Genomic DNA, 22343 nt, shown 5'->3' on the forward strand with positions numbered 1-22343 from the left:
AGGGATGCAGGGAGGACTTTTTCCCCGTTGATTAAACGTCTGCACCCTGAAGAAGCCACAGTCATCCTGACCTGGCCGTAAAGTACCCCGGTGATCCCGCTAAGAGCAGGAGGCCGTCCAGGTACAGGAGCATTGGGATATACTGAACAGAAGAACTGTCAGAAAATCCAAAACGCTGGTAAACCCCTGTGGGGCTGAGGACAGTCCCAACAGGCAGAGCCCGAAAAATTGTAAGTGTTGCTGTGATACAGCAAACCTCAGCCCATGCTGAGGAAAGGTCTCTGTAAGTACCCGTAGGCACGCGTCCTGTATATCCAGTGATACCCTAAAGTCCCCAGGTTCCAAACATCGTATGATGGAGCATAGGGATTTCCTCCTGAGCCCAGGTAGCTTTAGGAACTGGTTCAGGGAATTGAGACAGAGAATAGGCCAAAGAGGACCATTCAGCCACCGCACCAGAAAGAAAACAGAACAACCAGTCCCTCACTGAGATAGTAGGGATGGCCTAATTAGCTCCGCTTACCGCAACAACTGCATAGCTTTCTGGATCTGTAAGGCCCTTGTAAAGAGGGCGTACCCTCCTACCCACGTAGCCGCGGCAACTTGACACTAATACCGGGCGAACTGAGAAAATCGGTATCTCCCAGTTGTAGGCCTGTCCCGTCAGACTGAAGAGATATCCGTAGGTTCAGAAGCAGGATCGGCTGGCAGTCCAGGCCTGCTCGGTACTGGATATGTCGGCCCTTGTAGATGCCGACAGTCTACGAAGAAACAGACCTTTAGGCTGACCCAGAGGACAAAAAAGACTTAACAGACTTAGTCTGAGGCCTTGTAGTGGGCATAGCTGAAAGCGGTAAACTTGTCGTTAGTAATACTGCCAATGTTACTACAATCTTGTCCAGGTCAGGACCAAACAATATCAACCCTAAAGATGGTATCTGCACCTCTGCATTCCCAGAGCGCAGCCATAGGGTATTACGGAGGATACAGTCGCAGCAGGAACTCTGAAAGTTAGGAGACTGGTATCCAATATAGGCATTTCCACCTATGACAACAGCATATATTACGTGAGCGACCAAATACATTTGAACCCCCGACGTGTTGGAGGGGAAAAAACGTTACAAATGCATCAACCCAATATGCAATAGTATTAACCAACCATGCTATAGCCATGGTAGGATGGGTAACAACTCCTGAAAGCAAGTATACTGATTTCAGGCAGAGTTACCACCTACGGATCCGAAGAATCCGACCACGCAGGAATGGGAGGCGTAGTAACGTCTGTAATCAGACGAGTAACACGCCCATCCCCCCCAGGAGGGGCTCGTGATGACCCTCAGGGAATTTGGGACAGGAGGCCAAACACTGTTGTAACACCTCCTATCTGGCAACAGCCAGAGTCCCGCTATGCGATCCACCCGCTAGTCAGCAACAGGTAACCCGAAGGCACGCAATACTGAGGGTGTATGATACAGGTGCAGGTCAACATTCACTCTAACCAGAATGGACCTGCTACCAGCCCTAAAGCAGGGATAATAATACCTGCAATAGGCTTCCCCCCGTGTAAGAGGGAAAGAGCCCCGAACAGTACCCAGTTCACGGCAGAGCCAACTGGGAAGTAACCACAGGGCGTCAACCACGCCAATTAGCGTTTCGTAGAAAACGACATCCACCCAGGGTGGCTGTTGTGGTAATCCCTGCAAGGGGAATGACAGACTATTGTGGCACCAGGGGGAATTCATATACTGCGAAAAAACCCTGCAGGGAGCGGTAGTCTGTGTCACAGGGGAAGAGTGCAAGAAGCTGCGAGATACCCTGAGATGAAAAGGGCAGTATGGTGAAGTAACCCCAAGTGAGGTACAACAATGGGGCCCGCCCGGCGATCCGCAATTGAGAGGATCCCGAGAAAACAAACCGCCCAAGGGGGTCGTGAAAGAGGCCGGCACCAGATGACGCCACATACAGAACCCTTTATGAGTCAAATCCTCCGCACTAACACCTGCAGCACATGACTTGCAGGATAGTAAAAATGGGTGCAGTATAACGCTCTATCTCCTGGTCAGACTATACTGGTCCTGACTGATGCCAAAAATTAGCTGCAGGGACCCATTTTCAGCGTATGCAACACACAGTTCCATCTAAAATATGGCAACGTGCAGCACGCAACAGTATGTGACAAACCACACAAATATTAACAAGTATATAAATGTGAGGTCTCAGAACCACCCTAAGTACAGCTGTATTAGGGCAGATAAAGAAAAGGGATAGATATACACTGACAGGTGAGAGAATAAAGTACAGTCAGCACTAGCATAAGTCACATACAATGCAGATATATACATATATACATAAACATGTCATATAATATACTGCACTATTACACTGCATTCAACTGCCCAGATTCAGTGTCTGGGAAGGCTACAGCGCTGTGTACACTGACCTGATGGTGAGGTACGCAGGGGGACTGGACTCACTGCCATCCTGAGAGATTTCTGCTGCACCACAGAGATAAAATGGCCGCTGGAGACCTCAGAGGAAGCGTGGCCCGCGGAGGAAGCAGCTCAGTGACGCCAGACTATGGATACTGAAAGGCGCGCTGAGCTGAGGGGAGGAGCCGCTGTAACAGGGAAGGCTGCCTCCCCTGGCCGGCTATTAACCCCCGGGACGCCGGCTCCCTGCACCGATCGTTAAGTCCCTGGTGGTCTAGTGGACACACGGGGTATGGGGGGCCCGCCGCCACTGCCGGCGCCTCCGGTCTGTCCCCTGAGACCGGAGGCACAGGACTGCATTTGAAATGCGCGGATCACCGCAAGCGGTGATCCGCGACCTTACCTGCTCCCCGTGGATCCGGCAGCAGTCCTGGGCGCCCGCAGAGTCCGGCTAGTACAGACTCTGGGGTCCCGCTGAGATCCCCAGATCTGTACTGGCGTCTCAGCGCCAGCGGGGTGACGGAGCGGCAGCTTAGACGTCCTATGGACAGTCCGACGCTGCCGCTCTGAAGAGTCCAAAGTCCATGAAAAAACTTTGTCCCTAAAAAAATAAAATAAGCTTAGGGGCTGCTAATCAGCTCCCCCTGCGCTAACGGTGACCCGACTCCGGCCGGGCACCAACTTAAACTGAGGTGCCTCTGGCTTGGGGGTGGGGTTATAGGGAGAGTGGACCCAGTGCATCCTGGGAGCTAAAAGCTTTAACTGCGTGGTGCCCGGATTTGGTTCCCAACCTATACCCCAAGGTCAACCCTGTGGACCCCCTATGGACCCTGAAGTAGAAAATACCAGTATCCTGCCAGAGTAACACCACAGCCCTTTGTACACACCTTGGCTTAGCTGGATAATCTAATCTAACTGTGGGATAAGTAAAGGCTTTCAGTTCATCCAGTGACCTCTGGCTGGATGTTAGACTAGTTACACCTGGCAGCATTGTTGGTAGGCTGAGTACAGGGAGTGTCCTTGTCTCTTGGTATCCTCAGTTTCTATCGCTTGGTCTGAGGTGCGGCCGGGACGTAAATAGGTTTTACCGTACAATGGAGAGTGACAGTGAGTCACTGTACACAGCGCACGTGGGGCAATATCTATATAAAACAGTGTTTTTTTTTCCCTTGGGAGCCTCCGTGGAGTGAATTGGCGCAATCTGCGCTGTGCAAACAAAACGCACTTGTTTTACTGAGACAAAGAAAAATTGTTGTGGACTTTTACTGCTGGGCTTCTCATATGTTTATTATTAACCTTTTATTTATATAGGGCCGACATATCATGCAGAGTATTACATAGACTGTTCAATCACATTAATGCCTTGGCCAGAGGAGCTTGCAATCTAAATTCTCTTACATACATGCACCAATATGTTTTTTTTTGTACAACAGGAGGAATCTGTAACACCCTGAGGTAACCCATGAACACGTTTTGAGAATATACAAATTTGTGTTTGACGGGCCCATGTAACGTCTCCTCCGTACCCAGACTGCGCAGTCGGGATTTCCACGCTGGCGTTGAATGATGTCACTTATCCACCACCATGCTCCATACTCTCCACCTGTTTTATACATACATCAACTTGGTTCTGCACTACCTCAGGAGCAATACTGCCGCAGCCTCTATACACATTAAGATTGCAAGCTCTACAGGACAGGGACCACATTTCTAATAACTTGTCTCTGTGGCTAGTGTATGCAGTCGGGATACCGACGGTCTAATCCCCGGCAACTGTCTGACAGGCGTGGAATTCCCGGCGCCTGTCATTAGACTTACGCCGGGAGCCTGACACCCGGCCTACCGATCGAAGGTAAGCCGGGCGCGGACAGCTGCGGGGGGAGGGTTTAGGTAAGGGGCTTCTGGGGGGGGGGACTTAGGGGTTTAGGGTTAGGCACCCCTGGGGGTTGGTTAGGCATCCCCCCCGGGAGACTTGGGGTTAGGCTGCGGGGAAGGGGGTGTTAGGATTAGTCACCTAGAGGCGGGGTTAGGCACTTGGGGGAGGTTATGGTTAGGCACCCCTAAGGGAGTGTTTGGGGAGGGGTTAGGTTAGTAAATAGGAAATATACTTGCCTGTCGGGATCTTCACTGCCGGGCTCCCGCTGTCGGGATTCGAACCACCGGCCAATCATACTGATCCCTTGGCTGCATACATACATAGTCACGTGTCCAATGCAGTAGTGGGAATTGCTAAACTGTATATGTAGCATGAGGGGCTATATTATTTATATTTGGGGTTTGCAGGAAAATCGCACCTTTCTTTTTCATCAGGCGCAATGTCAGAGGACAGGTGAACAGATTCTAGCTATCTCTTATAGAACGTACTAGATCACGGGTAAGCAATCTTGTGGTAATTCAGCTGCTGTGGAACTACACATCCCAGCATGCCCTGCCACAGTTTTGCTTTTAACTGCTGGGTTGTGTAGTTCCACAGCAGCTGGAGCGCCACATCTTTCCCACCCTTCTACTAGATAAATGATAGCTAGATTCCGGCTATAGCCATCACTGCCATTCATCCTCTATTGAAGACTGGATAAGACTCACCCTTGCTGTTGCCTATGTACCTTCTCGGATATATTTCACATATAATTTTAGCATACCTAAATAAGGTGATCTCACACACACACACACACACACACACAAAATCAGACTGGTGAAAAATAAGGATTGAACGTTTTGTGGTTTAGAATTTATATTATTCAAGTGTATGTCGCCATCTAGTGGCAGGGCTCTCACTGTAACACAGGCGAATGCTGATTCAACCGTTTGAGTTCCATAGGTGAAATATGTACAATGCACACAATACATAGAGACGTGTCCTTTCTCATCTAACCTCAATACGTAATGCAGCGTGATATGCCTGGCGTGAGTGAGCCGCCAGGTCCCCTGCAAATCTGATAGCATCTGGCGTCTTTTTTTATGGCGAAAATGCACAGATATACTAGTGTCGCATAATCCGCAGAGTCTGCTGGTGCGTAATAGCTGCATCGCATTTCGACTTTACCGCATTACGCAGAATAAAATGCGAAAGCAATTCCCGGCACCAGCTGATTCTCATGGGACCAGACACGCCGCGAGGGGCTGTTTGGCGCGACTGTAGCAAAGACGAGTGAGAACACATCTGTATATAACATGACCCCTCACTGTTCTGGCATTGCATAGTATACAACACTCTGCTAACACAGGATAGATGGGAAGAGAGAGTATACTGTTCTGGCATTGCATAGTATACAACACTCTGCTAACACAGGATAGATGGGAAGAGAGAGTATACTGTTCTGGCATTGCATAGTATACAACACTCTGCTAACACAGGGTAGATGGGAAAAGAGAGTATACTGTTCTGGCATTGCATAGTATACAACACTCTGCTAACACAGGATAGATGGGAAAAGAGAATATACTGTTCTGGCATTGCATAGTATACAACACTGCTAACACAGGATAGATGGGAAAAGAGAGTATACTGTTCTGGCATTGCATAGTATACAAATCTCTGCTAACACAGGATAGATGGGAAAAGAGAGTATACTGTTCTGGCATTGCATAGTATACAACACTCTGCTAACACAGGATAGATGGGAAAAGAGAGTACACTGTTCTGGCATTGCATAGTATACAACACTCTGCTAACACAGGATAGATGGGAAAAGAGAGTATACTGTTCTGGCATTGCATAGTATACAACACTCTGCTAACACAGGATAGATGGGAAAAGAGAGTATACTGTTCTGGCATTGCATAGTATACAAATCTCTGCTAACACAGGATAGATGGGAAAAGAGAGTATACTGTTCTGGCATTGCATAGTATACAACACTCTGCTAACACAGGGTAGATGGGAAAAGAGAGTATACTGTTCTGGCATTGCATAGTATACAACACTCTGCTACACACGGTCAGATTTGTCAGATGAACTATTTTACCAAAGTTTTGAACGATTTTTGACTGCATTAAAATGAATGGAATCGTCCAAGTCTGACTGCAAACACATCAGATGTCAGATATCGTTCTCTGACAAACGGGAACGCGCATTGTAAATCGTCCATCGTTCAGGCATGTCAGATATGTCAGATTTTCCTTCAGATATGAACGACTGAACGATTTTTAAATCGTTATCGTTCATATCTGAAGGAAAAATCTGACCGTGTGTGCACCATAACTGTACCCTGCACCATACGGCATATATGGGATTGTATGCCCAGTGGCATCTAGTCTTTGGCCACTTCCAACGTGTCTCATATGTGCTCTAGAGATCAGATCCTGAGATGGGCACGATTTGCCATGCTGTAATAGTTATTTATGTTCTCTATAGTCGATAGTCCTGTTAATGCGTTGGTCTGTAGCTGTGTAGAGCAAGTGCTATCGCCTAATGAGACCTGACTGATGCACAACGCTCTTCTAGAGACACAGTCACAGGCGCAAAGACACGTAAAAGAAGCACTGTAAAGAATTTATATAAATATTACAGTAGTGGTAATTTTGAATGGTGTTCTTAATCTGGGATGTAATTTAGATGCCAGCGCCTAAAACCTGACACCAGTCAGAATCCTGGTACCAGCACCCTGAAGGTAAGTAGTGGGGTTAGGGTTAGGCACTGGGAGGAGGGTTAGGAACTAGCTGGGGAGGGATAGGTTTAGGCTGCAGGGGGAGGGGGGGGGGTTCGGTTTTAACTGTGGGAGGGAGGGTTAGGATACTTACCAGCAGGTGGCTGTATCATTACCGCGCCGACATTCCGTACTCAACCCCTTAATTTAATCTCATTAATTGAATGACTTTATCTGTTGTAAATTTTACATCTTATTTAGGATGAGGAAAGAAACAACATTTTAGCAGGGTCCCGAGGAACCAACCCAGAGCATCACCAACGGGGGCTTGTCGTACACATCTAGCTGCCTACATATATGAATGTAACATGCAGAAATGTCTTTTAACGCTGGGCGACTGAGACCCCTAGCACTACACCCGTTATACCAAGAGACAAAACATAAACACATTTTAAATGCATCCTCAATACACCTCATTTCTCATTTAATTAAATCTAAAATTAAATCTTCACCGTCGTAGTCCAAATAATTAAAATAAGTGAGAAGTAAACGTCGCACTGATAAAAGACCCGTTCGCTCATCACACACCAATGATCTGAATTAATCCCTACACTGCCCTTCACCGTCAGCCAATCGCAGTCAGCCAGTGTGAGAAAATGCCTGCGATGGGGAGTACCAGGCAGTCATGGCTTCACTGACCTCGATCAATCCTAGCGATATAATGGAATTCATTTTAGTTTACAGAGATTTTAGAAATCTTTTTTTACCTCTCAAATATATATATATATTTTTTTTTCTTTTTTGGGGGGGGAGTATAACGGTGAAAATGTAATTTTAGATTTAATCAAATTAGAAACTAGGAGGTTATTTACTAAAGTGAGAGTTTTTAGAAGTGGAGATGTTGCCTATAGCAACCAATCAGATTCTACTTAACATTTAACTAGCACCATCTAGAAGATAATAGCCTGAAGCTGACTGGTTGCCACGGGTAACATCTCCACTTCTAAAACCTCTCACTTTAGTAAATTTACCCCCTAGGTGTTTTGAAGATGCATTTTATTCAATATTGCGTCTTTTTTTTTTTAAGTTATAGTAAAAAAACGAACCGAAATCGGATTAATTAGCCGACAATTGTTACATAATTCTCATAAAAGTAGAGCATCGTTTATCTGGATGGAGTTAATGAGGAGGTGTTTCTGTGTTACCCTCTAGTATCAAGTGACCAATTACCGTATATCCCCGGACCCCACCGATTAATCCTTCTTAATAAGACTGAATGATATATGCTATGACATTTCCCTGCGTCCACCTTCTCCATGTAATATATAATAAAGCGTTTCTGGAGTGGCGGCTTGGAAGCAATTCAAAGAAACTGACCAATTATACTTGGTAACAATATTATCCGTCCGCTGGTGACTCTCACCCCACAATAGTCACACCTTTCTCCCTCCGTCCAGATTCACCTGTTGTAAATGTACATCTTAATTAGAATGAGTCCGCCTCAATGTGGTATTATATAGGACATTAGACAGTTGTGGGAACTATGGTGTAAATTATGGGTTGGGTACGGGATGCTGACGCTCGGGTTCCCGGCGGTCAAAATCCCGACTCCGGCCCCACGACAGGGTTAGGATACCGACACCTGTCGGTCAGTATCCTAACCCTCCCCTACTCTCTACCTCTAACCCCTAACCCGCCCACCCGGTACCGCTGCCCTTCCCCCTCCCCGCACCCTAAACCTATCCCTCCCCTACTCTCTACCTCTAACCCCTAACCCTCCCACCTGATGCCCTTCCCCCTCCCTGCACCCTAAACCTAACCCTCCCCTACTCTCTACCTCTAACCCCTAACTCTCCCCCCTTAGTGGCTAACTCTCCCCCCTTAGTGGCTAACTCTCCCCCCTTAGTGGCTAACTATCCCCCGCTTAGTGGCTAACTCTCCCCCCCTTAGTGGCTAACTCTCCCCCCTTAGTCGCTAAAGCTCACCCTAGTGCCTAACCCTCCCCTACTCTCTACCTCTAACCCCTAACCCCCCCACCCCGTGCCCTTTCCCCTCGCCCTTAGTGCCTAACTCTGCCCCCTAGTGCCTAACACTCCCCCAAACTCCGCTATTTACCTTCGTAATGCCGGCGCTGGGATTCCGGCATCGGCATTCTGACCACAGACATCCCCCGTATCCCATCATTTATGTCTATTGTATCCTTGTGTTCGAAAGTAGACACGTTGCAATTATTCTTTATTTTGTTTGAAAATGGCTCAATGGCCAGCCAGGCGGAGAGGAACTATAAAGCACAACTAGACCTGTGTGTGTTCTAGAAGGGTTATGGTACCGTAGAATTATTTCCCCCCATGAAATCTGATGACCTGTTTCAGAAATGGACACTCGAGCGATTGTTAGCCATTGCGCTGGCGTATAAGCTCCACTGCACCAGCGCTGCTATTATGTTGCGATTCCGCACGCACAGGGGAACCAGTACAGAGCGATTGACAAGTAGTCAGTGTTTGGGGGGTGGTCAGAAAAACGCAGGCGCGTCGGAACGTTTTAACTGCGTGCATAAATTAGTTATTGCGATCGACTACGCAGCATGATGGCCCTCTGCTTATCAGGAGAGCTGGTGAGACCTACTGCAAGTGCAAGATGTTACTGATATTTACGCAGGCAACCGACGTCGTACGCACGTGAGAAGGCAGCGGTGGGCATCCTTATGCCCAGACAAGCTTTGAAACTATTAGCATTTTTTTTGCAGCTGCGTTCCGTTCGAAATCTTAACGTTACATTATCAAAAAATAGAGTCGGTCAGAATATGGTAGAACAATTTCTAGTGTTCCTCCTCCTCTGTGGCTCTGCCAAGCTTATAACACGCGAGATCTCAGACATGCGAGTATCGTCATTACCTGCAGACACACAGTCACTTTTATTTAATTTTTTTTAAAGTATAAGAAATAGGAGATATTAAAATGCAGAATCAAAGCAATGTTTAATAGATTACCAAATAAAAAATAACCCTGTGTTTTTCCCCCCTCTGTTTAGTAACCTTGTGATACTAATTCTGTGCCCGCTGTCCCCTTGCAGGAGTTCTGCACCGACCCCCGCCTCTTTGTGGATGGCATCAGCTCACACGACTTGCACCAGGGCCAGGTGGGGAACTGCTGGTTTGTGGCCGCCTCCTCCTCGCTGGCGTCACGGGAGGCCTTGTGGCAGAAGGTAAGAGTCCCTGATCCTAATATGAGTAGACTCAGCCAGTCGCGTGTATGGTGTGTACAGTATTCTTTATAACTCGAAGTGAAAGCCGGACGCTAAGCTGCGCTCTCACGCAGCTAAAAGGGGCTGGGTATGCAAATGCCGCGATCGCAACTGTCTGGTGAAAGGACGCCCTGTATGCCTTAGAGAGCGATGGCAGTGAGCGCACGGTGGAGTATAAAGACGCCCACCTTTCTTTCATAACACACGACATTCCCAGGAAGAGTGTGAATAATCGGTGACATCGAGAACCATCGGAGCTGCACGCAGCACTTGAGGTAGACCCTACTCCGCCGCAAGCACTGCGATCACTGCAGACTGAAATACAACCAGGTGACGTGTACTATGACTCTTCCATGCTAATTATGCACGCCCATAAAACTCCGTTTTGATGGCCAGACACGCCTGCATTCACAGCACCACTCCCCCGTTCACAAGCAACTTCCCCTGTTACCACCCACAAACGGCAATATCTGTCACTCAAAGCAGCGGCCAGTCTGTGTACTACGAGCGCACGATTCCCGGCCGCAGTGACTGGTTCGCGCATGCGTACTTTGATACATATGCATGCACAAATGTGCGTAATTGCCCATAGCATGCGTTCGCAGCTTAGTGAACGGGTCTGAATCAGGCCCACAGTGTACTAAAGATGCCGGGCTGCAAATTTAACAGCACAGGGACTGATTTTACACACGTACAAAGTCGCAGATGACGCACAACGAAACCCAGCGTGAGGAAAGGCCGCGGCCGCTCACATTGAATGTTCAGATCTAGCAGAAATGTATTAGTGTAGTTTTATCGCTTCTATGTGTGTTAATTATGAGAGATGCACATTTTGGAGGTGTCTGTGTGAGACGGGTGTTTGCATTTAGGGAAAAGTGCTTTTGAGCTTACAGGTGCGAGTTAGAATATTTCTTCCAACATTTCACAAACTTGTTCTAAAAACACAGATGAGGGACATTGGGGTAGATGTATGAAGGGGCGTTAGGGGTAAAATCGGTAGCTGTGCAGTGTATGTGCTGCAAGTTCCCGCTTCCCTGCATGTAGTAATGCCGGGATGTGATCATGTCATGGGCGTTTTGCATGAACGGCGCCGCCATCTCTAGATGGAATCGGTATGATTTACCACCGGATCCTTGCCCTGTAGTTGGAATCCCAACAGCGGCATCCCGGCAGAGGAGGAAATCCTGATCGTCCAAGGTAAGTATTGTCTAACTTAATTCTACCCCCTAACCCTAACCTTCCCCCCAGTGCCTAACCCTAATCCCCCCTCTAAGTGCCTAAACCTAACCCCCCCCTTCCCCGTTGCCTAAACCTAAGTCCCCTGGGGGGGTGCCTAACGCTACCCCCCCTTCCCCTAGCCTAAATCTAACCTCTCGGGGGGGGGGGGTGCGGAACCCTAAAACGAACTAGATTTAGACGCCTGTTATTTAACCCTCGCTGGGATTAAGCAGTTGGCAAGCTGGCTTCCCGTCTGCATACCCTCTAGATAAGTAGGGAGGCAACGTATGGATGGTCATTGGCACTGACCTTTCTGACAACTGCCGCTATCGCTGTCGTTGCTGCACTACAATAGCACTGTCCCTGGCTGGCTGATTGGTGCATACCAAATACAATTAGTCTCTGGTGCCGATTGTAGTTTCTGACCGGCGTGTGCCAAAGCAAGGAGAGTGATTCACCAGAGAGGCGAGTGTAACAAGGTCCCTCATCGGCAAATGTTATTTTAATACATACGGGCGGTGTCTGGACCGGTTTAGCCTCGATAATGGGCGAAGCTGGTCCGGACTTTATTGCCCGTTAGAAAGACCCTTCAAACATCTCTCCCATTAAACACAATTTTCTGTACCCCAAAATACCGTACAGACTTTAATTTGCTGGAAAATACTTGCTGCCTAATATTACTTGTTCCACCATTACTAAAATATAAAAAAAATTTCACCATTTGACACCTTTTAAGAACCTCTGATACTTTGCTTACGGCCAGTAACCGCCTTCTCATACTGTTCTGTTATGTTATTTGTCACTTTTGGGGGATTCAGGGCGATTTCCCCACTTTATTATCCACAGAATTAACGTTCTATATTGCCGCAATTCCTGGGAATGGCCATTCACAATTGGATTACTAGAGGTGTGGGAGCGCACTTCAGGAAAATTAGTTGCAATATGTGCGATATTTAAGTTGCAATTTTGCGCTCCCAAACTCCCGCTGAATTGAATCGCCCACTTTGTGCTCTATAGCTCCTGCTCATACATAGACTATAGTATCTCAGGCCAGGGGCTACTGTACAGTACACATGTGGTTTTGCCAATTTGGTGTTTATACTGATACTGGGATCTGGGATCTGCTGGTCCGATGACTGCATACCGAGGCCAAACTCCAAATACCGACATGTATACTGTTATTTCACTCGTTTTGGGGCGATAGTATCAGATCAATCATGACTGCAGCACGTGTGCCCAGCTAAAAGATAAATTAAGGCCTAAATAAGCCTAAACAATTCGCCGTGTAATGGTATATGCCTTTTCAAATACTTAAAAAGGGGTCTCGCACCTTGGTGAGTGGCGGGGAAGGGGCACAGGGACTGAAATGACAGCAGACTGCTAATTTGATGGCAGGGGCACTCATCCAATCAGGAGACAACTGACGTACGGATCAGGTCTCTCCTGTAGATCTGCTCTAGAGCTCCATCCCCTTCCACACAGCCGCTAAGACTCAACATTGGGGTGTGCGCAATTCGAACGCAATTTCTATGGTTACGTAGTTGAGCGATCATTTGCTGCTGCGTATGCGCAGAAAGTTCAGAAAAGCCCTACGGCGTAACCATCACACAGAATATACACACTGCTGCGATCAGGACAGACGGTATCAGATATGGGGCGGCAAAGCGATGGGCGCTCCTGAGCGGTGACCGGGAGGTGGCCAGATGTGAACGCAAAAAAAAGGTCAGTCTCATGGGCGTGTTATGGGAGTGTCGCGGGCGAATCAGTGATAGCGGCTGCGTTATCGGGTGCACGGCCACAGACGCCATGTTCAGATGCAGAAACTGCGCCTGCCATAGGGCTGGTGCAAGCGTGGATGGCGCGCCAATGGTGGCGTCTGTCAAGAATCTTCGGCTGTATTACAGCGTGCAGAGACGCGGAAAGTTGGCGTCTCGGAGCTTGCACACCTAGGCGCACACTACTACACCAGGGGGAGGCTGATACCGGCATTTGTATATTTATCTCCACCCCTTCTCTGGCAACAGACGCAAGAGAGGACGCAGCAACGTCCAGCCCTGAATCCAGCCCATTGTGTGTATTCGGCTACGTCTGGGGATCCATAAAGAATCACTATACATACACACAGACCACACAGCCAGTTATTATTATTTATTACCAGTAATTTATATTCTACAGCCTTTTACAGAGAATATATCTGTCACTCACATCCGTCCCTGCCCCAGGGAGCTTACAATCATTGTTCCCTACCACGCGCGCACACACACACATATACATATATATATATATATATATATATATATACACACATACATACACAAACACACTAGGGTTATCTTTGTGTCAGAAGCCCAGTAACCTACCAGTATATTTTTGAAATGTGGGTGGACACCGGAGCAAGCACAGAGAGAACATACAGACTCCACACAGTTAGGGCCCTGGCGGGAATCAAGCCCATAACCCTAATGGTGCGTACACATGGTACGATAAAAAATGCGCAATATGAACGATAACAATATCGACCATATCGTTTTCATTCAGATCGTTAATTTTTTGGTGCCTACCAACCCTCAAACGACCAGCGATGCACGGGCACGTATGGACGATAACAATATCGATCAACGCCCGTGCATGCAGGGCAAGTTGGTCGATATCGCGGGTCCATCGTTGGTGGTGTGCTGGATTAACGATAACGATCATCCAGCACACCGGGAAGGTGCGGGATGATCAGTCCGCAATATCGTTATCGCTGACTGATCGTACCATGTACGCACCATAATGCTGTACTTGTGGACTAGGGGTGGCCATCGCTGGGTAACCATCGATGATACCATCAGTGGTTATCATCAATGGTATAAAACCATTCAATAGGAAATGATCGATGGTTTCAACCTCCAATGGTCCTCTCTGCTGTATGACACACTGGGTTACCGGGCAATCAGAACTAGGGAGGAAGGGGCTTTACGGGTGCGTTGGGCGGGGCTAGGCTCCGTGCCCTGGCATTAAGCTAAAAAAAAAAAAACTTGGATGACAAAACTATCTGACACTGGCTGTTAACCATCGATGTGTAAACATCGCCCGCCGTCCCTATCGTGGATCTGTGAACTAGTTTCCTCCACACGATGACCAGGCTGGATGTTTCCATACTGATCCTTCAGTAGAAATTCACAACAATCCCAGCTGGATTCAGCAATGTTATTTTTGTCAGATGTAACTGCAGCTCACTCCCCCCACGGGTCCTCACGTTGTGGGTCAGAGGGGTCCACAGAGATCTCATTACATTTGTTTCTCTGCCCAGTTGCTTGGAGGCTCTGTGCGGCCCCCAGAGAGTAGAGTGTGTTGTTTATTCAGAGCTGTGACGCGCACCGGCTGCAGCTTCCACGGTGACTCCGGTGCGGTAGGTGCAGCCTGTGTCGTGGGATAAAGGAATGTGCGGTTTGGATTTTCATTATGACGTGGCTGCGCTTTGTACTATATAACTTGCTGCAAGTCAGGGCTGAATGAAAAGGGCACTTTATGTATTAAACATGATGGTTACAGAATTGTAGAAAGGTTAAAGGGGGGGAAAGAAAGTCCATTAAGTTCAGATTATTCTTATGTGGACGGGTGGTGTGGATGGTATGTTGTCACTTTGTCAACACTCAAACCCGATTGCTGACGCCAGTATACCGATACGCTTGTAATGCTACTTGAAACATTTTACTGTAACTGTGCGAATGCAACATGTTTAACGTTACACTGCCTGCACAGTTACATTGCTTAAAGCAGCATTAAAATCATGTCCATATACTGGCGCCAGTAATCTGGTTTCTGCACCCTAGTCCCTGTCGGACTCCCGTTTGTATCCCCACGTGGGGAAATTAAAGACCCAGCTGCCACTTTATCCTCACTGGGGGGGGGAGAAATCTTTGCTGACTGAATCGGAACAGCAGCCCGGATTTGGTTTGGTATAAAAGATAGACAGGAATTAGATACTGTAGACAACAGATGTTAGACAGGCAATGGCTCTACGGGGACAAAAGGTCGACACAGCAAATATCGACATGGATGAAGGTAGATAGCGACAAAAATGGTCGACACATGGGGTGGTTTGTTTGTTTTCTAATCCTAATCTTCACCCTAACCCTCCTCCTGGTGCCTAACCCTAACCGTCGGGTTAAGTGCCTAACCCTCCAGTTAGTGCCCAACGATAAAAAAAAAAGTCAACCATTTATTGTCGACTTTTTTGTACATGTTTACCCTTTCTGTGTTGACCTTTTGTCCCTGTCGACCTATTGCCTGTCTAACATCTAGTGTCTATCTAGACATTGTTGACCCTTTTTACTGTCTGTCTATTGACTGGAACCCGCGTGGACCAACCGACCCAATAATACGTACTAATAATCAAAGCTGGAGATGGCGATTATTGTAAGGACGGCATTCAGCCCATTTATAAATCCATATAATCCTAGGTCATCCCGCTCTAGGTAACGAGGCCCTGGGTCTGACGATCCCCTCTCTGTGCTGGTGGTGAAATCCTCCTCCTTACAGCGGTATGGCCAGTGTCCCATTGTCACACGCATATTCCATGTTATAAAAAGATCTTGATTTAGTGATTGCATTGTGTGTATTTATCTCCCTTTTTATACATATTAGGATTAAATTAGACTTAGTAACCGCTGCCTTTTATTTTATTTATGGTCTACTTGTATTCCTATTCCCACTTCGGACCTCCCCCGTATTTTCTCATTTCAAAGTGTCTCCCCTAACCCAATATCCTTTGAATAGTCCGTGAAAGCCAACCCCTTACCACAGTGTTGGCTAACCTTGACACTCCAGCTGTTATGGAACTACATAACCCAGCATGCACTGCTACAAACTGTGCCAGGGCATGCTGGGATATATAGTTCCACAACAGCTGGAGTGTCAAGGTTAGCCAACACTGCCTTACCACCCGCCTACCCTCCGCACTCCTTAATTTTCTTCCACCCAGGAAGTTTATTTCTGCCCCTTCTGGGGAAACAGTCGGGAAGCTGATGGACGGAATCCCGACCGCCGGCTTCTCGACTGTATAATCCCGGCAAGGGTCAAATGACAGGCGTCAAAATCCCGCCGCCTATCATTTTCCCTACGCCGGGAGCCCGACACCCGGCTTACCGATTGAAGGTAAGCCGGGCGACGGGCGCGGACAGCCGCCCGGGGGGCCGGGGGTTGGGTTTAAGGTTCCCGGGGGGACGACTTAGGGATAGGCATTCCCCCCCCCCCCCCCCCCCCCTGGAGGTTAGCTTTAGGCACTTAGAGGAGGGATTAGGGTTAGGTACTTAGGGGGGAGGTTAGGGTTAGGCACCGCTAAGGGAGGGTTAGGGTTAGAGGGGGGAAATTAGGTTAGATTATACGTAGCTGAGGATCGGGATTTCCTCCTCTGCCGGGATGCTGCTGTCGGGATTAGAAACGCCGTCCATGCTGCCAGCAGTAAGTCATACTGAATCCACCTTTCTGTTCCAACGGTCTTATTCCCCCCTCCCTCGTAGCGGTCCGAGTCTGTACATTTGGCGAAGCCTTATAAATCAGTGCTGATAATGATAATTATTATCCAGGCCTAAGTGCATAACCGCAGTGCTACAGACATATTTCTACTTCAGGGTCCATAGGGTATCCACAGGATACCTTGGGGTATAGGTGTGACGTCAGTCGCAGGGCACCAAAGAGTTAAGCTTTCAGCCTCCCAGGATGCACTGGGTCCCCCTCCTATACCCCGCCCCCGAGCCAAGGCACCTCAGTTTAGTTTGGTGCCCGGCCGGAGTCGGGTGCACCTGTTGGAGTGGGGGCTAGAAGAGCCCCTGAAGCTTTTTCTTCATGCAGCTGTGGCTGCACATCTGGATGAACAGCATGGACAGTCAGTCCTGACGTCCATGCTGTCTTCCCTACACCCCGCCGGTACCAGAACGCCGGTACTGATCCGGGGATGCTGGTGGGCATCTGGGGTCACAGCTAGCGGTGACCCCAGATGTTCCGGACCATGGCCGGATTCAAGGGGGACAGAGGTAAGCAGCGGGGTCCCGCGGTGGGTCCCCGCTGATCACATGGTCCTAAGTCCCCAGGCAGGGGGCTCCCTGGGGACTGGCTGCAGCGTGGAGCCAGGCGACCAACCTGCGCTTCCACTACCCCCCTGGGACAGCGGACCGCAGCAGAGCGGTAGCGCTGCGGCGTCCCAGGGGTTAAATGCATGCCAGGGGAGCGCGCCTTCCCTGTCTCACAGCCGGCGCCTCCCCCGCTGCACACAGCCCTCTCTGCACTGTGCTGACTGGCCCTGTGTCAGCGCTCCTCCCCCAGGCCAGCCTCCTCTCTGCTCCTCGGCGGCCATCTTCTCCAACGCATGGTGAACGCTGCTGGAAGCATCGTGGTCTGGGTCCCCCCGCATACCTCTCCTCCGCTGTGGTCAGGTCTGTGTATGCAGCGCTGTGTCCTACCAGGCCCTGTGTCTGTGTAGTTGAGTGATCAGCGCTGTTAGTGCAGGAATTGATTTTCTTTGCATTGTATGTGACTGTGCTAGCGCTGCCTGTAACTTTAGAGAAGAAAACTGTCAGCTTTATTACTGTCCCTGTTCTTTCTGCTAAGCCCTTGCGGTGCAGTGCTGCAGGGTGGTCTCTCGCCTATTTAATATATAATTGGTGAGAGGGGTCACATACGTGGTGCCATCATGTCTGAAAGTGATTTTCCCCTCCGGCTACAGTGTACCACGTGTAAAGTACCGTTAGTGGAGGGGGAGGGTAGCTCGGAGGGCCTTTGCCAGCAGTGTTTGTCCATGGCGCGGCCTCTTACGGTTACAGCACCGGTACAGGAGCCGCCCTGGGCTTGTTTCGCTCAGGAGCTAACAGCTTTAGTGGGCCAGTTAGCTCCGCAGCCCGCGTTTACTCCGATGGGTTTGTCCCAGCAGTCTGTGGTGTCGTCACCCATGCAGGGTTTCCCACGACAATTGGTGGTACCCCACAGTCTCCCTATTTCCCCGCTCCCGGTTTCTCAGGAGCCAGCGTGGGTTAACTCCCTGACGAGTTCTGTACAGCACTTGTCGAATGTATTGCAAGGGGAGTCTGTGATGCGGCCTCATAAACGGCCGGTGGCGTCTCTGTCCGCTCCTTATGAGGATGACGAAGGGACGTCTGATGATGGGGAGATTCTGGATCCTTACGATCAGGAACCTCTCCATACTAAGGACGCTGATGCTAAGTCCAAAGTATATATTCCTGGACTTATTCGGGCGGTCCGCACAGCCTTGGTGATTGAGGACGAAGTTCCCCCAGCGGCTAAGTCTAAATATGCCTTTTTCAAAGATGTGAAGGGCGATGCCACAGTCTTTCCTCTTTCGGGTCAGTTGGTGGACCATTTAGAGGAGGCGTGGAAACAGCCTGGCAAAAGATACCAGCCGCAGAGACGCCTGGCGGTGGCTTATCCGTTCGCGGATAATTATTTTGCTAAGTGGGAATCCCCTCCACAGGTGGATTCTCACGTGACCCGTCTTGTCCGTAGTGCCACATTGCCGATGCCATCCATGTCCTCCCTTAAGGATGCTACGGACCGCAAGGTGGAAATCTGCCTGAAGTCTGCTTATTCCCTTGCGGGGGGGGCAGCACGGCCGGCTATGGCCATTTGCTGGGTTGCCAGAGCGATGGAGCGCTGGGCGGATTCATTAGAGGCTTCTTTTGATTCCGACTGTCCGGCCGAACAGGCGGAGTTGATTGGCAATCTCCGTGATTCGGCCACTTACATCAACGAGGCAGCTCTAGACATTAGTACTCTGGTGTCTAGAATTTCTTCAGCAGCGGTAGCTGCTCGTCGCACCTTGTGGCTGCGATCCTGGAAGGCGGACGCAGATTCCAAGAAGGGTCTGGAAGCCTTGCCGTTTACCGGAGAAGTTCTCTTCGGTCCGGATCTGGATAAGATTGTGGCCACGCTGGCGGCAGCCAAATCGGCTTGTCTCCCGTCGGCCGCTGCTCCTTCTGGTTCTGGACCATCGTCCTTTCGGTCATCTAGGGCCCAGGGCAGGCCCAAACCACAGTCGTTTCCTCGTCAGGCTGGCCCTAGGAAATCGGTCAAGCCCCGGAAGCAGGCATGGAGTACCAGACGTCCGGCCCCCAAGCCAGATAACAAGCCTGCGGCCTGACGGTCCGGGCCTCCCTTTGGGGGATTCCAGGGTGGGAGGCCGCCTGCTGCAGTTCGCCCAGTGTTGGTCGGTCACTACGACAGACACTTGGGTTCTGGAGGTGGTCTCCCACGGGTACGCCCTCTCCTTTCGGCACAGACCCCCGGCTCGATTCTTCACCACGGGTCTACCATCAGACCGGAACAAGGCTACGGAAGGTATTGTACACTATGCTCCAGGCTGGAGTTATAGTGCCTGTTCCATTCTCCCAGAGGGGCCAGGGTTTCTATTCAAATCTTTTTTTGGTACAGAAACCCAATGGGTCGTATCGTCCGATTCTCAACCTCAAAGCACTCAACAAGTCTTTGCAGGTACCGAAGTTTCGGATGGAGACCCTACGGTCCATCATTCTGGCGCTGGAACCGGGGGACTACATGGTGTCATTGGACATACAGGACGCTTACCTGCATGTCCCTATTCTTTTGCACCATCAACAGTTCCTCAGGTTTGCAATCCGCAGCGACCACTTCCAGTTTCGGGCGTTACCTTTTGGCCTGGCGACAGCACCATGTGTCTTCACCAAGGTGATGGCGGTCATGGCGGCTTCTCTGCGGCTGCAGGGAGTCCGCATGTTGCCGTACTTGGACGACCTGTTATTGGTGGCGGGATCTCCAGAGCTCCTGTTACGCCACTTAGACCTGACCATTGCCCTGCTGCAACGGCACGGCTGGCTAATCAACTGGCAGAAGTCCACTCTAATCCCGTCTTGGATGATTCTGCATCTTGGAGCCTTATTGGACTCGGGACAGCAAAAGATCTTCGTGACGGAGGAAAAGATCTCTGCTTTGCAGTCAAGGGTGCGCAGTTGTCTGCACAGCCGCCAGGTGTCTCTACACTCGGCGATGAGGTTACTGGGCTCCATGGTGTCGGTGTTCGACATGGTGGAATATGCCCAGTTTCACTCCAGACCTCTGCAGCACCTGATCCTGTCAAAGTGGAACGGGCTGCCTCTGTCTCTGAAGTCCCAGACGATTGTGTTCACCCCGGAGGTTCGCCTGTCCCTTGCTTGGTGGTTACAGACGACCCACCTCAGCGAGGGACGTCCGTTCTGGATTCCAAATTGGGTCCTGTTGACTACGGACGCCAGTCTTCGGGGCTGGGGAGCAGTTTCGGGTCCACATCTGTTCCAGGGCAGGTGGACTCCGACAGAAGCGGAGCTTCCAATCAATATCTTGGAACTCCGTGCGGTCTTCAATGCTCTCCAGCAGGCACATCGGTTTCTCCAGGGTCACCCGGTACAGGTCCAGTCGGACAACGCTACCACCGTGGCCTACATAAACAGGCAAGGAGGAACCCGAAGCCGGGCGGCTCTCGTAGAGGTGTCTCGGATCCTGGTTTGGGCGGAGCGCAATCTTCCGGCCATATCAGCGGTCTTCATCCCGGGAGTGCTCAATTGGGAGGCGGACTTTCTAAGTCGCCAGGACGTTCATCCGGGGGAATGGTCCCTGCACCCGGACGTTTTTCAACTACTGGTGGACAGATGGGGTCTTCCAGAGATCGACCTCATGGCGTCCCGGCACAACAACAAGTTGCCGGTGTACGGGTCTCGCACAAGAGACGAAGGGGCGTCTCTGGTGGATGCTCTGTCCGTCCGGTGGACGTTCCGGTTCGCATATCTGTTCCCTCCGGTCTCCCTTCTTCAACGGGTAATCCGGAAGTTCAAACAGGAAGGAGGGACGCTCCTGTTGATAGCTCCCGCGTGACCCAGACGGCACTGGTTCTCAGACCTTCAGGGTCTGTCCGTGGACAGTCCTCTGCGGTTGCCGCTACGACCGGACCTCTTGTCTCAGAGTCCTTGTCGTCACCCGGACCTGACTCGGCTGTCTTTGACGGCGTGGCTGTTGAGACGGCCATGCTGAGGTCCCGGGGGTTTTCCAGCTCTGTGGTGCGTACCATGTTGCGAGCTCGGAAACAGTCTTCCGCGAGGATATACCATCGCGTGTGGCATACGTTCTTCCAGTGGTGTCGACCGAGAGGTTATGCACCGCGGGAGTTTCGTCTGTCTCGGATTCTCGCCTTCCTGCAAGCGGGACTAGATCATGGGCTTCGCCTTGCTTCTTTGAAGGTACAGGTTTCGGCCCTGTCTGTCTGGTTTCACCGTAGGATTGCTACAATCCCGGATGTGCGCACCTTTATGCAAGGTGTTGTCCGCATTCAGCCGCCCTTTGTTCCCCCTGTGGCGCCTTGGGATTTGGCTGAGGTCCTGAGGGCTCTCCAAGGACCGCCGTTTGAACCACTGGGCTCAGTGAATCTTAAATGGCTAACAGCTAAGACTGTTTTCCTTCTGGCTATTGCTTCGGCCAGACGTGTTTCTGAGTTAGGGGCTCTTTCTTGTAGACCCCCTTTCTTGGTTTTTCATGGGAACAGGGCAGTGCTCCGCACTCGGCCCGAGTTTCTTCCCAAAGTTGTTTTCCAGTTTCATGTTAACGAGGAAATCGTTGTTCCGGCCTTTAACTCACCGGGTCTTTCCGTGGGTGAGGCCTCTTTGGATGTTGTGCGGGCCTTAAGGACTTATGTTGACCGCACTTCTTCGTTTAGGAAGTCGGACGCTTTGTTTGTCCTCTATGGCTTCCGTAAAAAGGGTTGGCCTGCTTCAAGCAAACTTTGGCAGCCTGGATCCGTATGGCTATTTCTGAAGCTTATCTTCATGAAGGCCTGCCGGTTCCTCCTTCTGTGAAGGCTCATTCCACT

The 22343-nt window shown here is 49.9% G+C and overlaps 1 protein-coding gene across 1 annotated transcript in view; it reads left to right on the forward strand.

Annotated features, from left to right (window-relative positions):
- CAPN5 (calpain 5) overlaps positions 1–22343 on the forward strand; it is a 146119-nt gene that overhangs the window by 80232 nt on the left and 43544 nt on the right. Inside the window, exon 3 of the mRNA XM_088473792.1 lies at positions 10088–10219. Within this exon, the coding sequence (XP_088329918.1) occupies positions 10088–10219 (132 nt within the window). The remainder of the gene's footprint in view (positions 1–10087; positions 10220–22343) is intronic.

The sequence above is a fragment of the Taudactylus pleione genome, unplaced genomic scaffold, assembly GCF_031769625.1.
Source record: "Taudactylus pleione unplaced genomic scaffold, aTauple2 ptg000140l, whole genome shotgun sequence".
Lineage (NCBI taxonomy): Eukaryota > Metazoa > Chordata > Amphibia > Anura > Myobatrachidae > Taudactylus > Taudactylus pleione.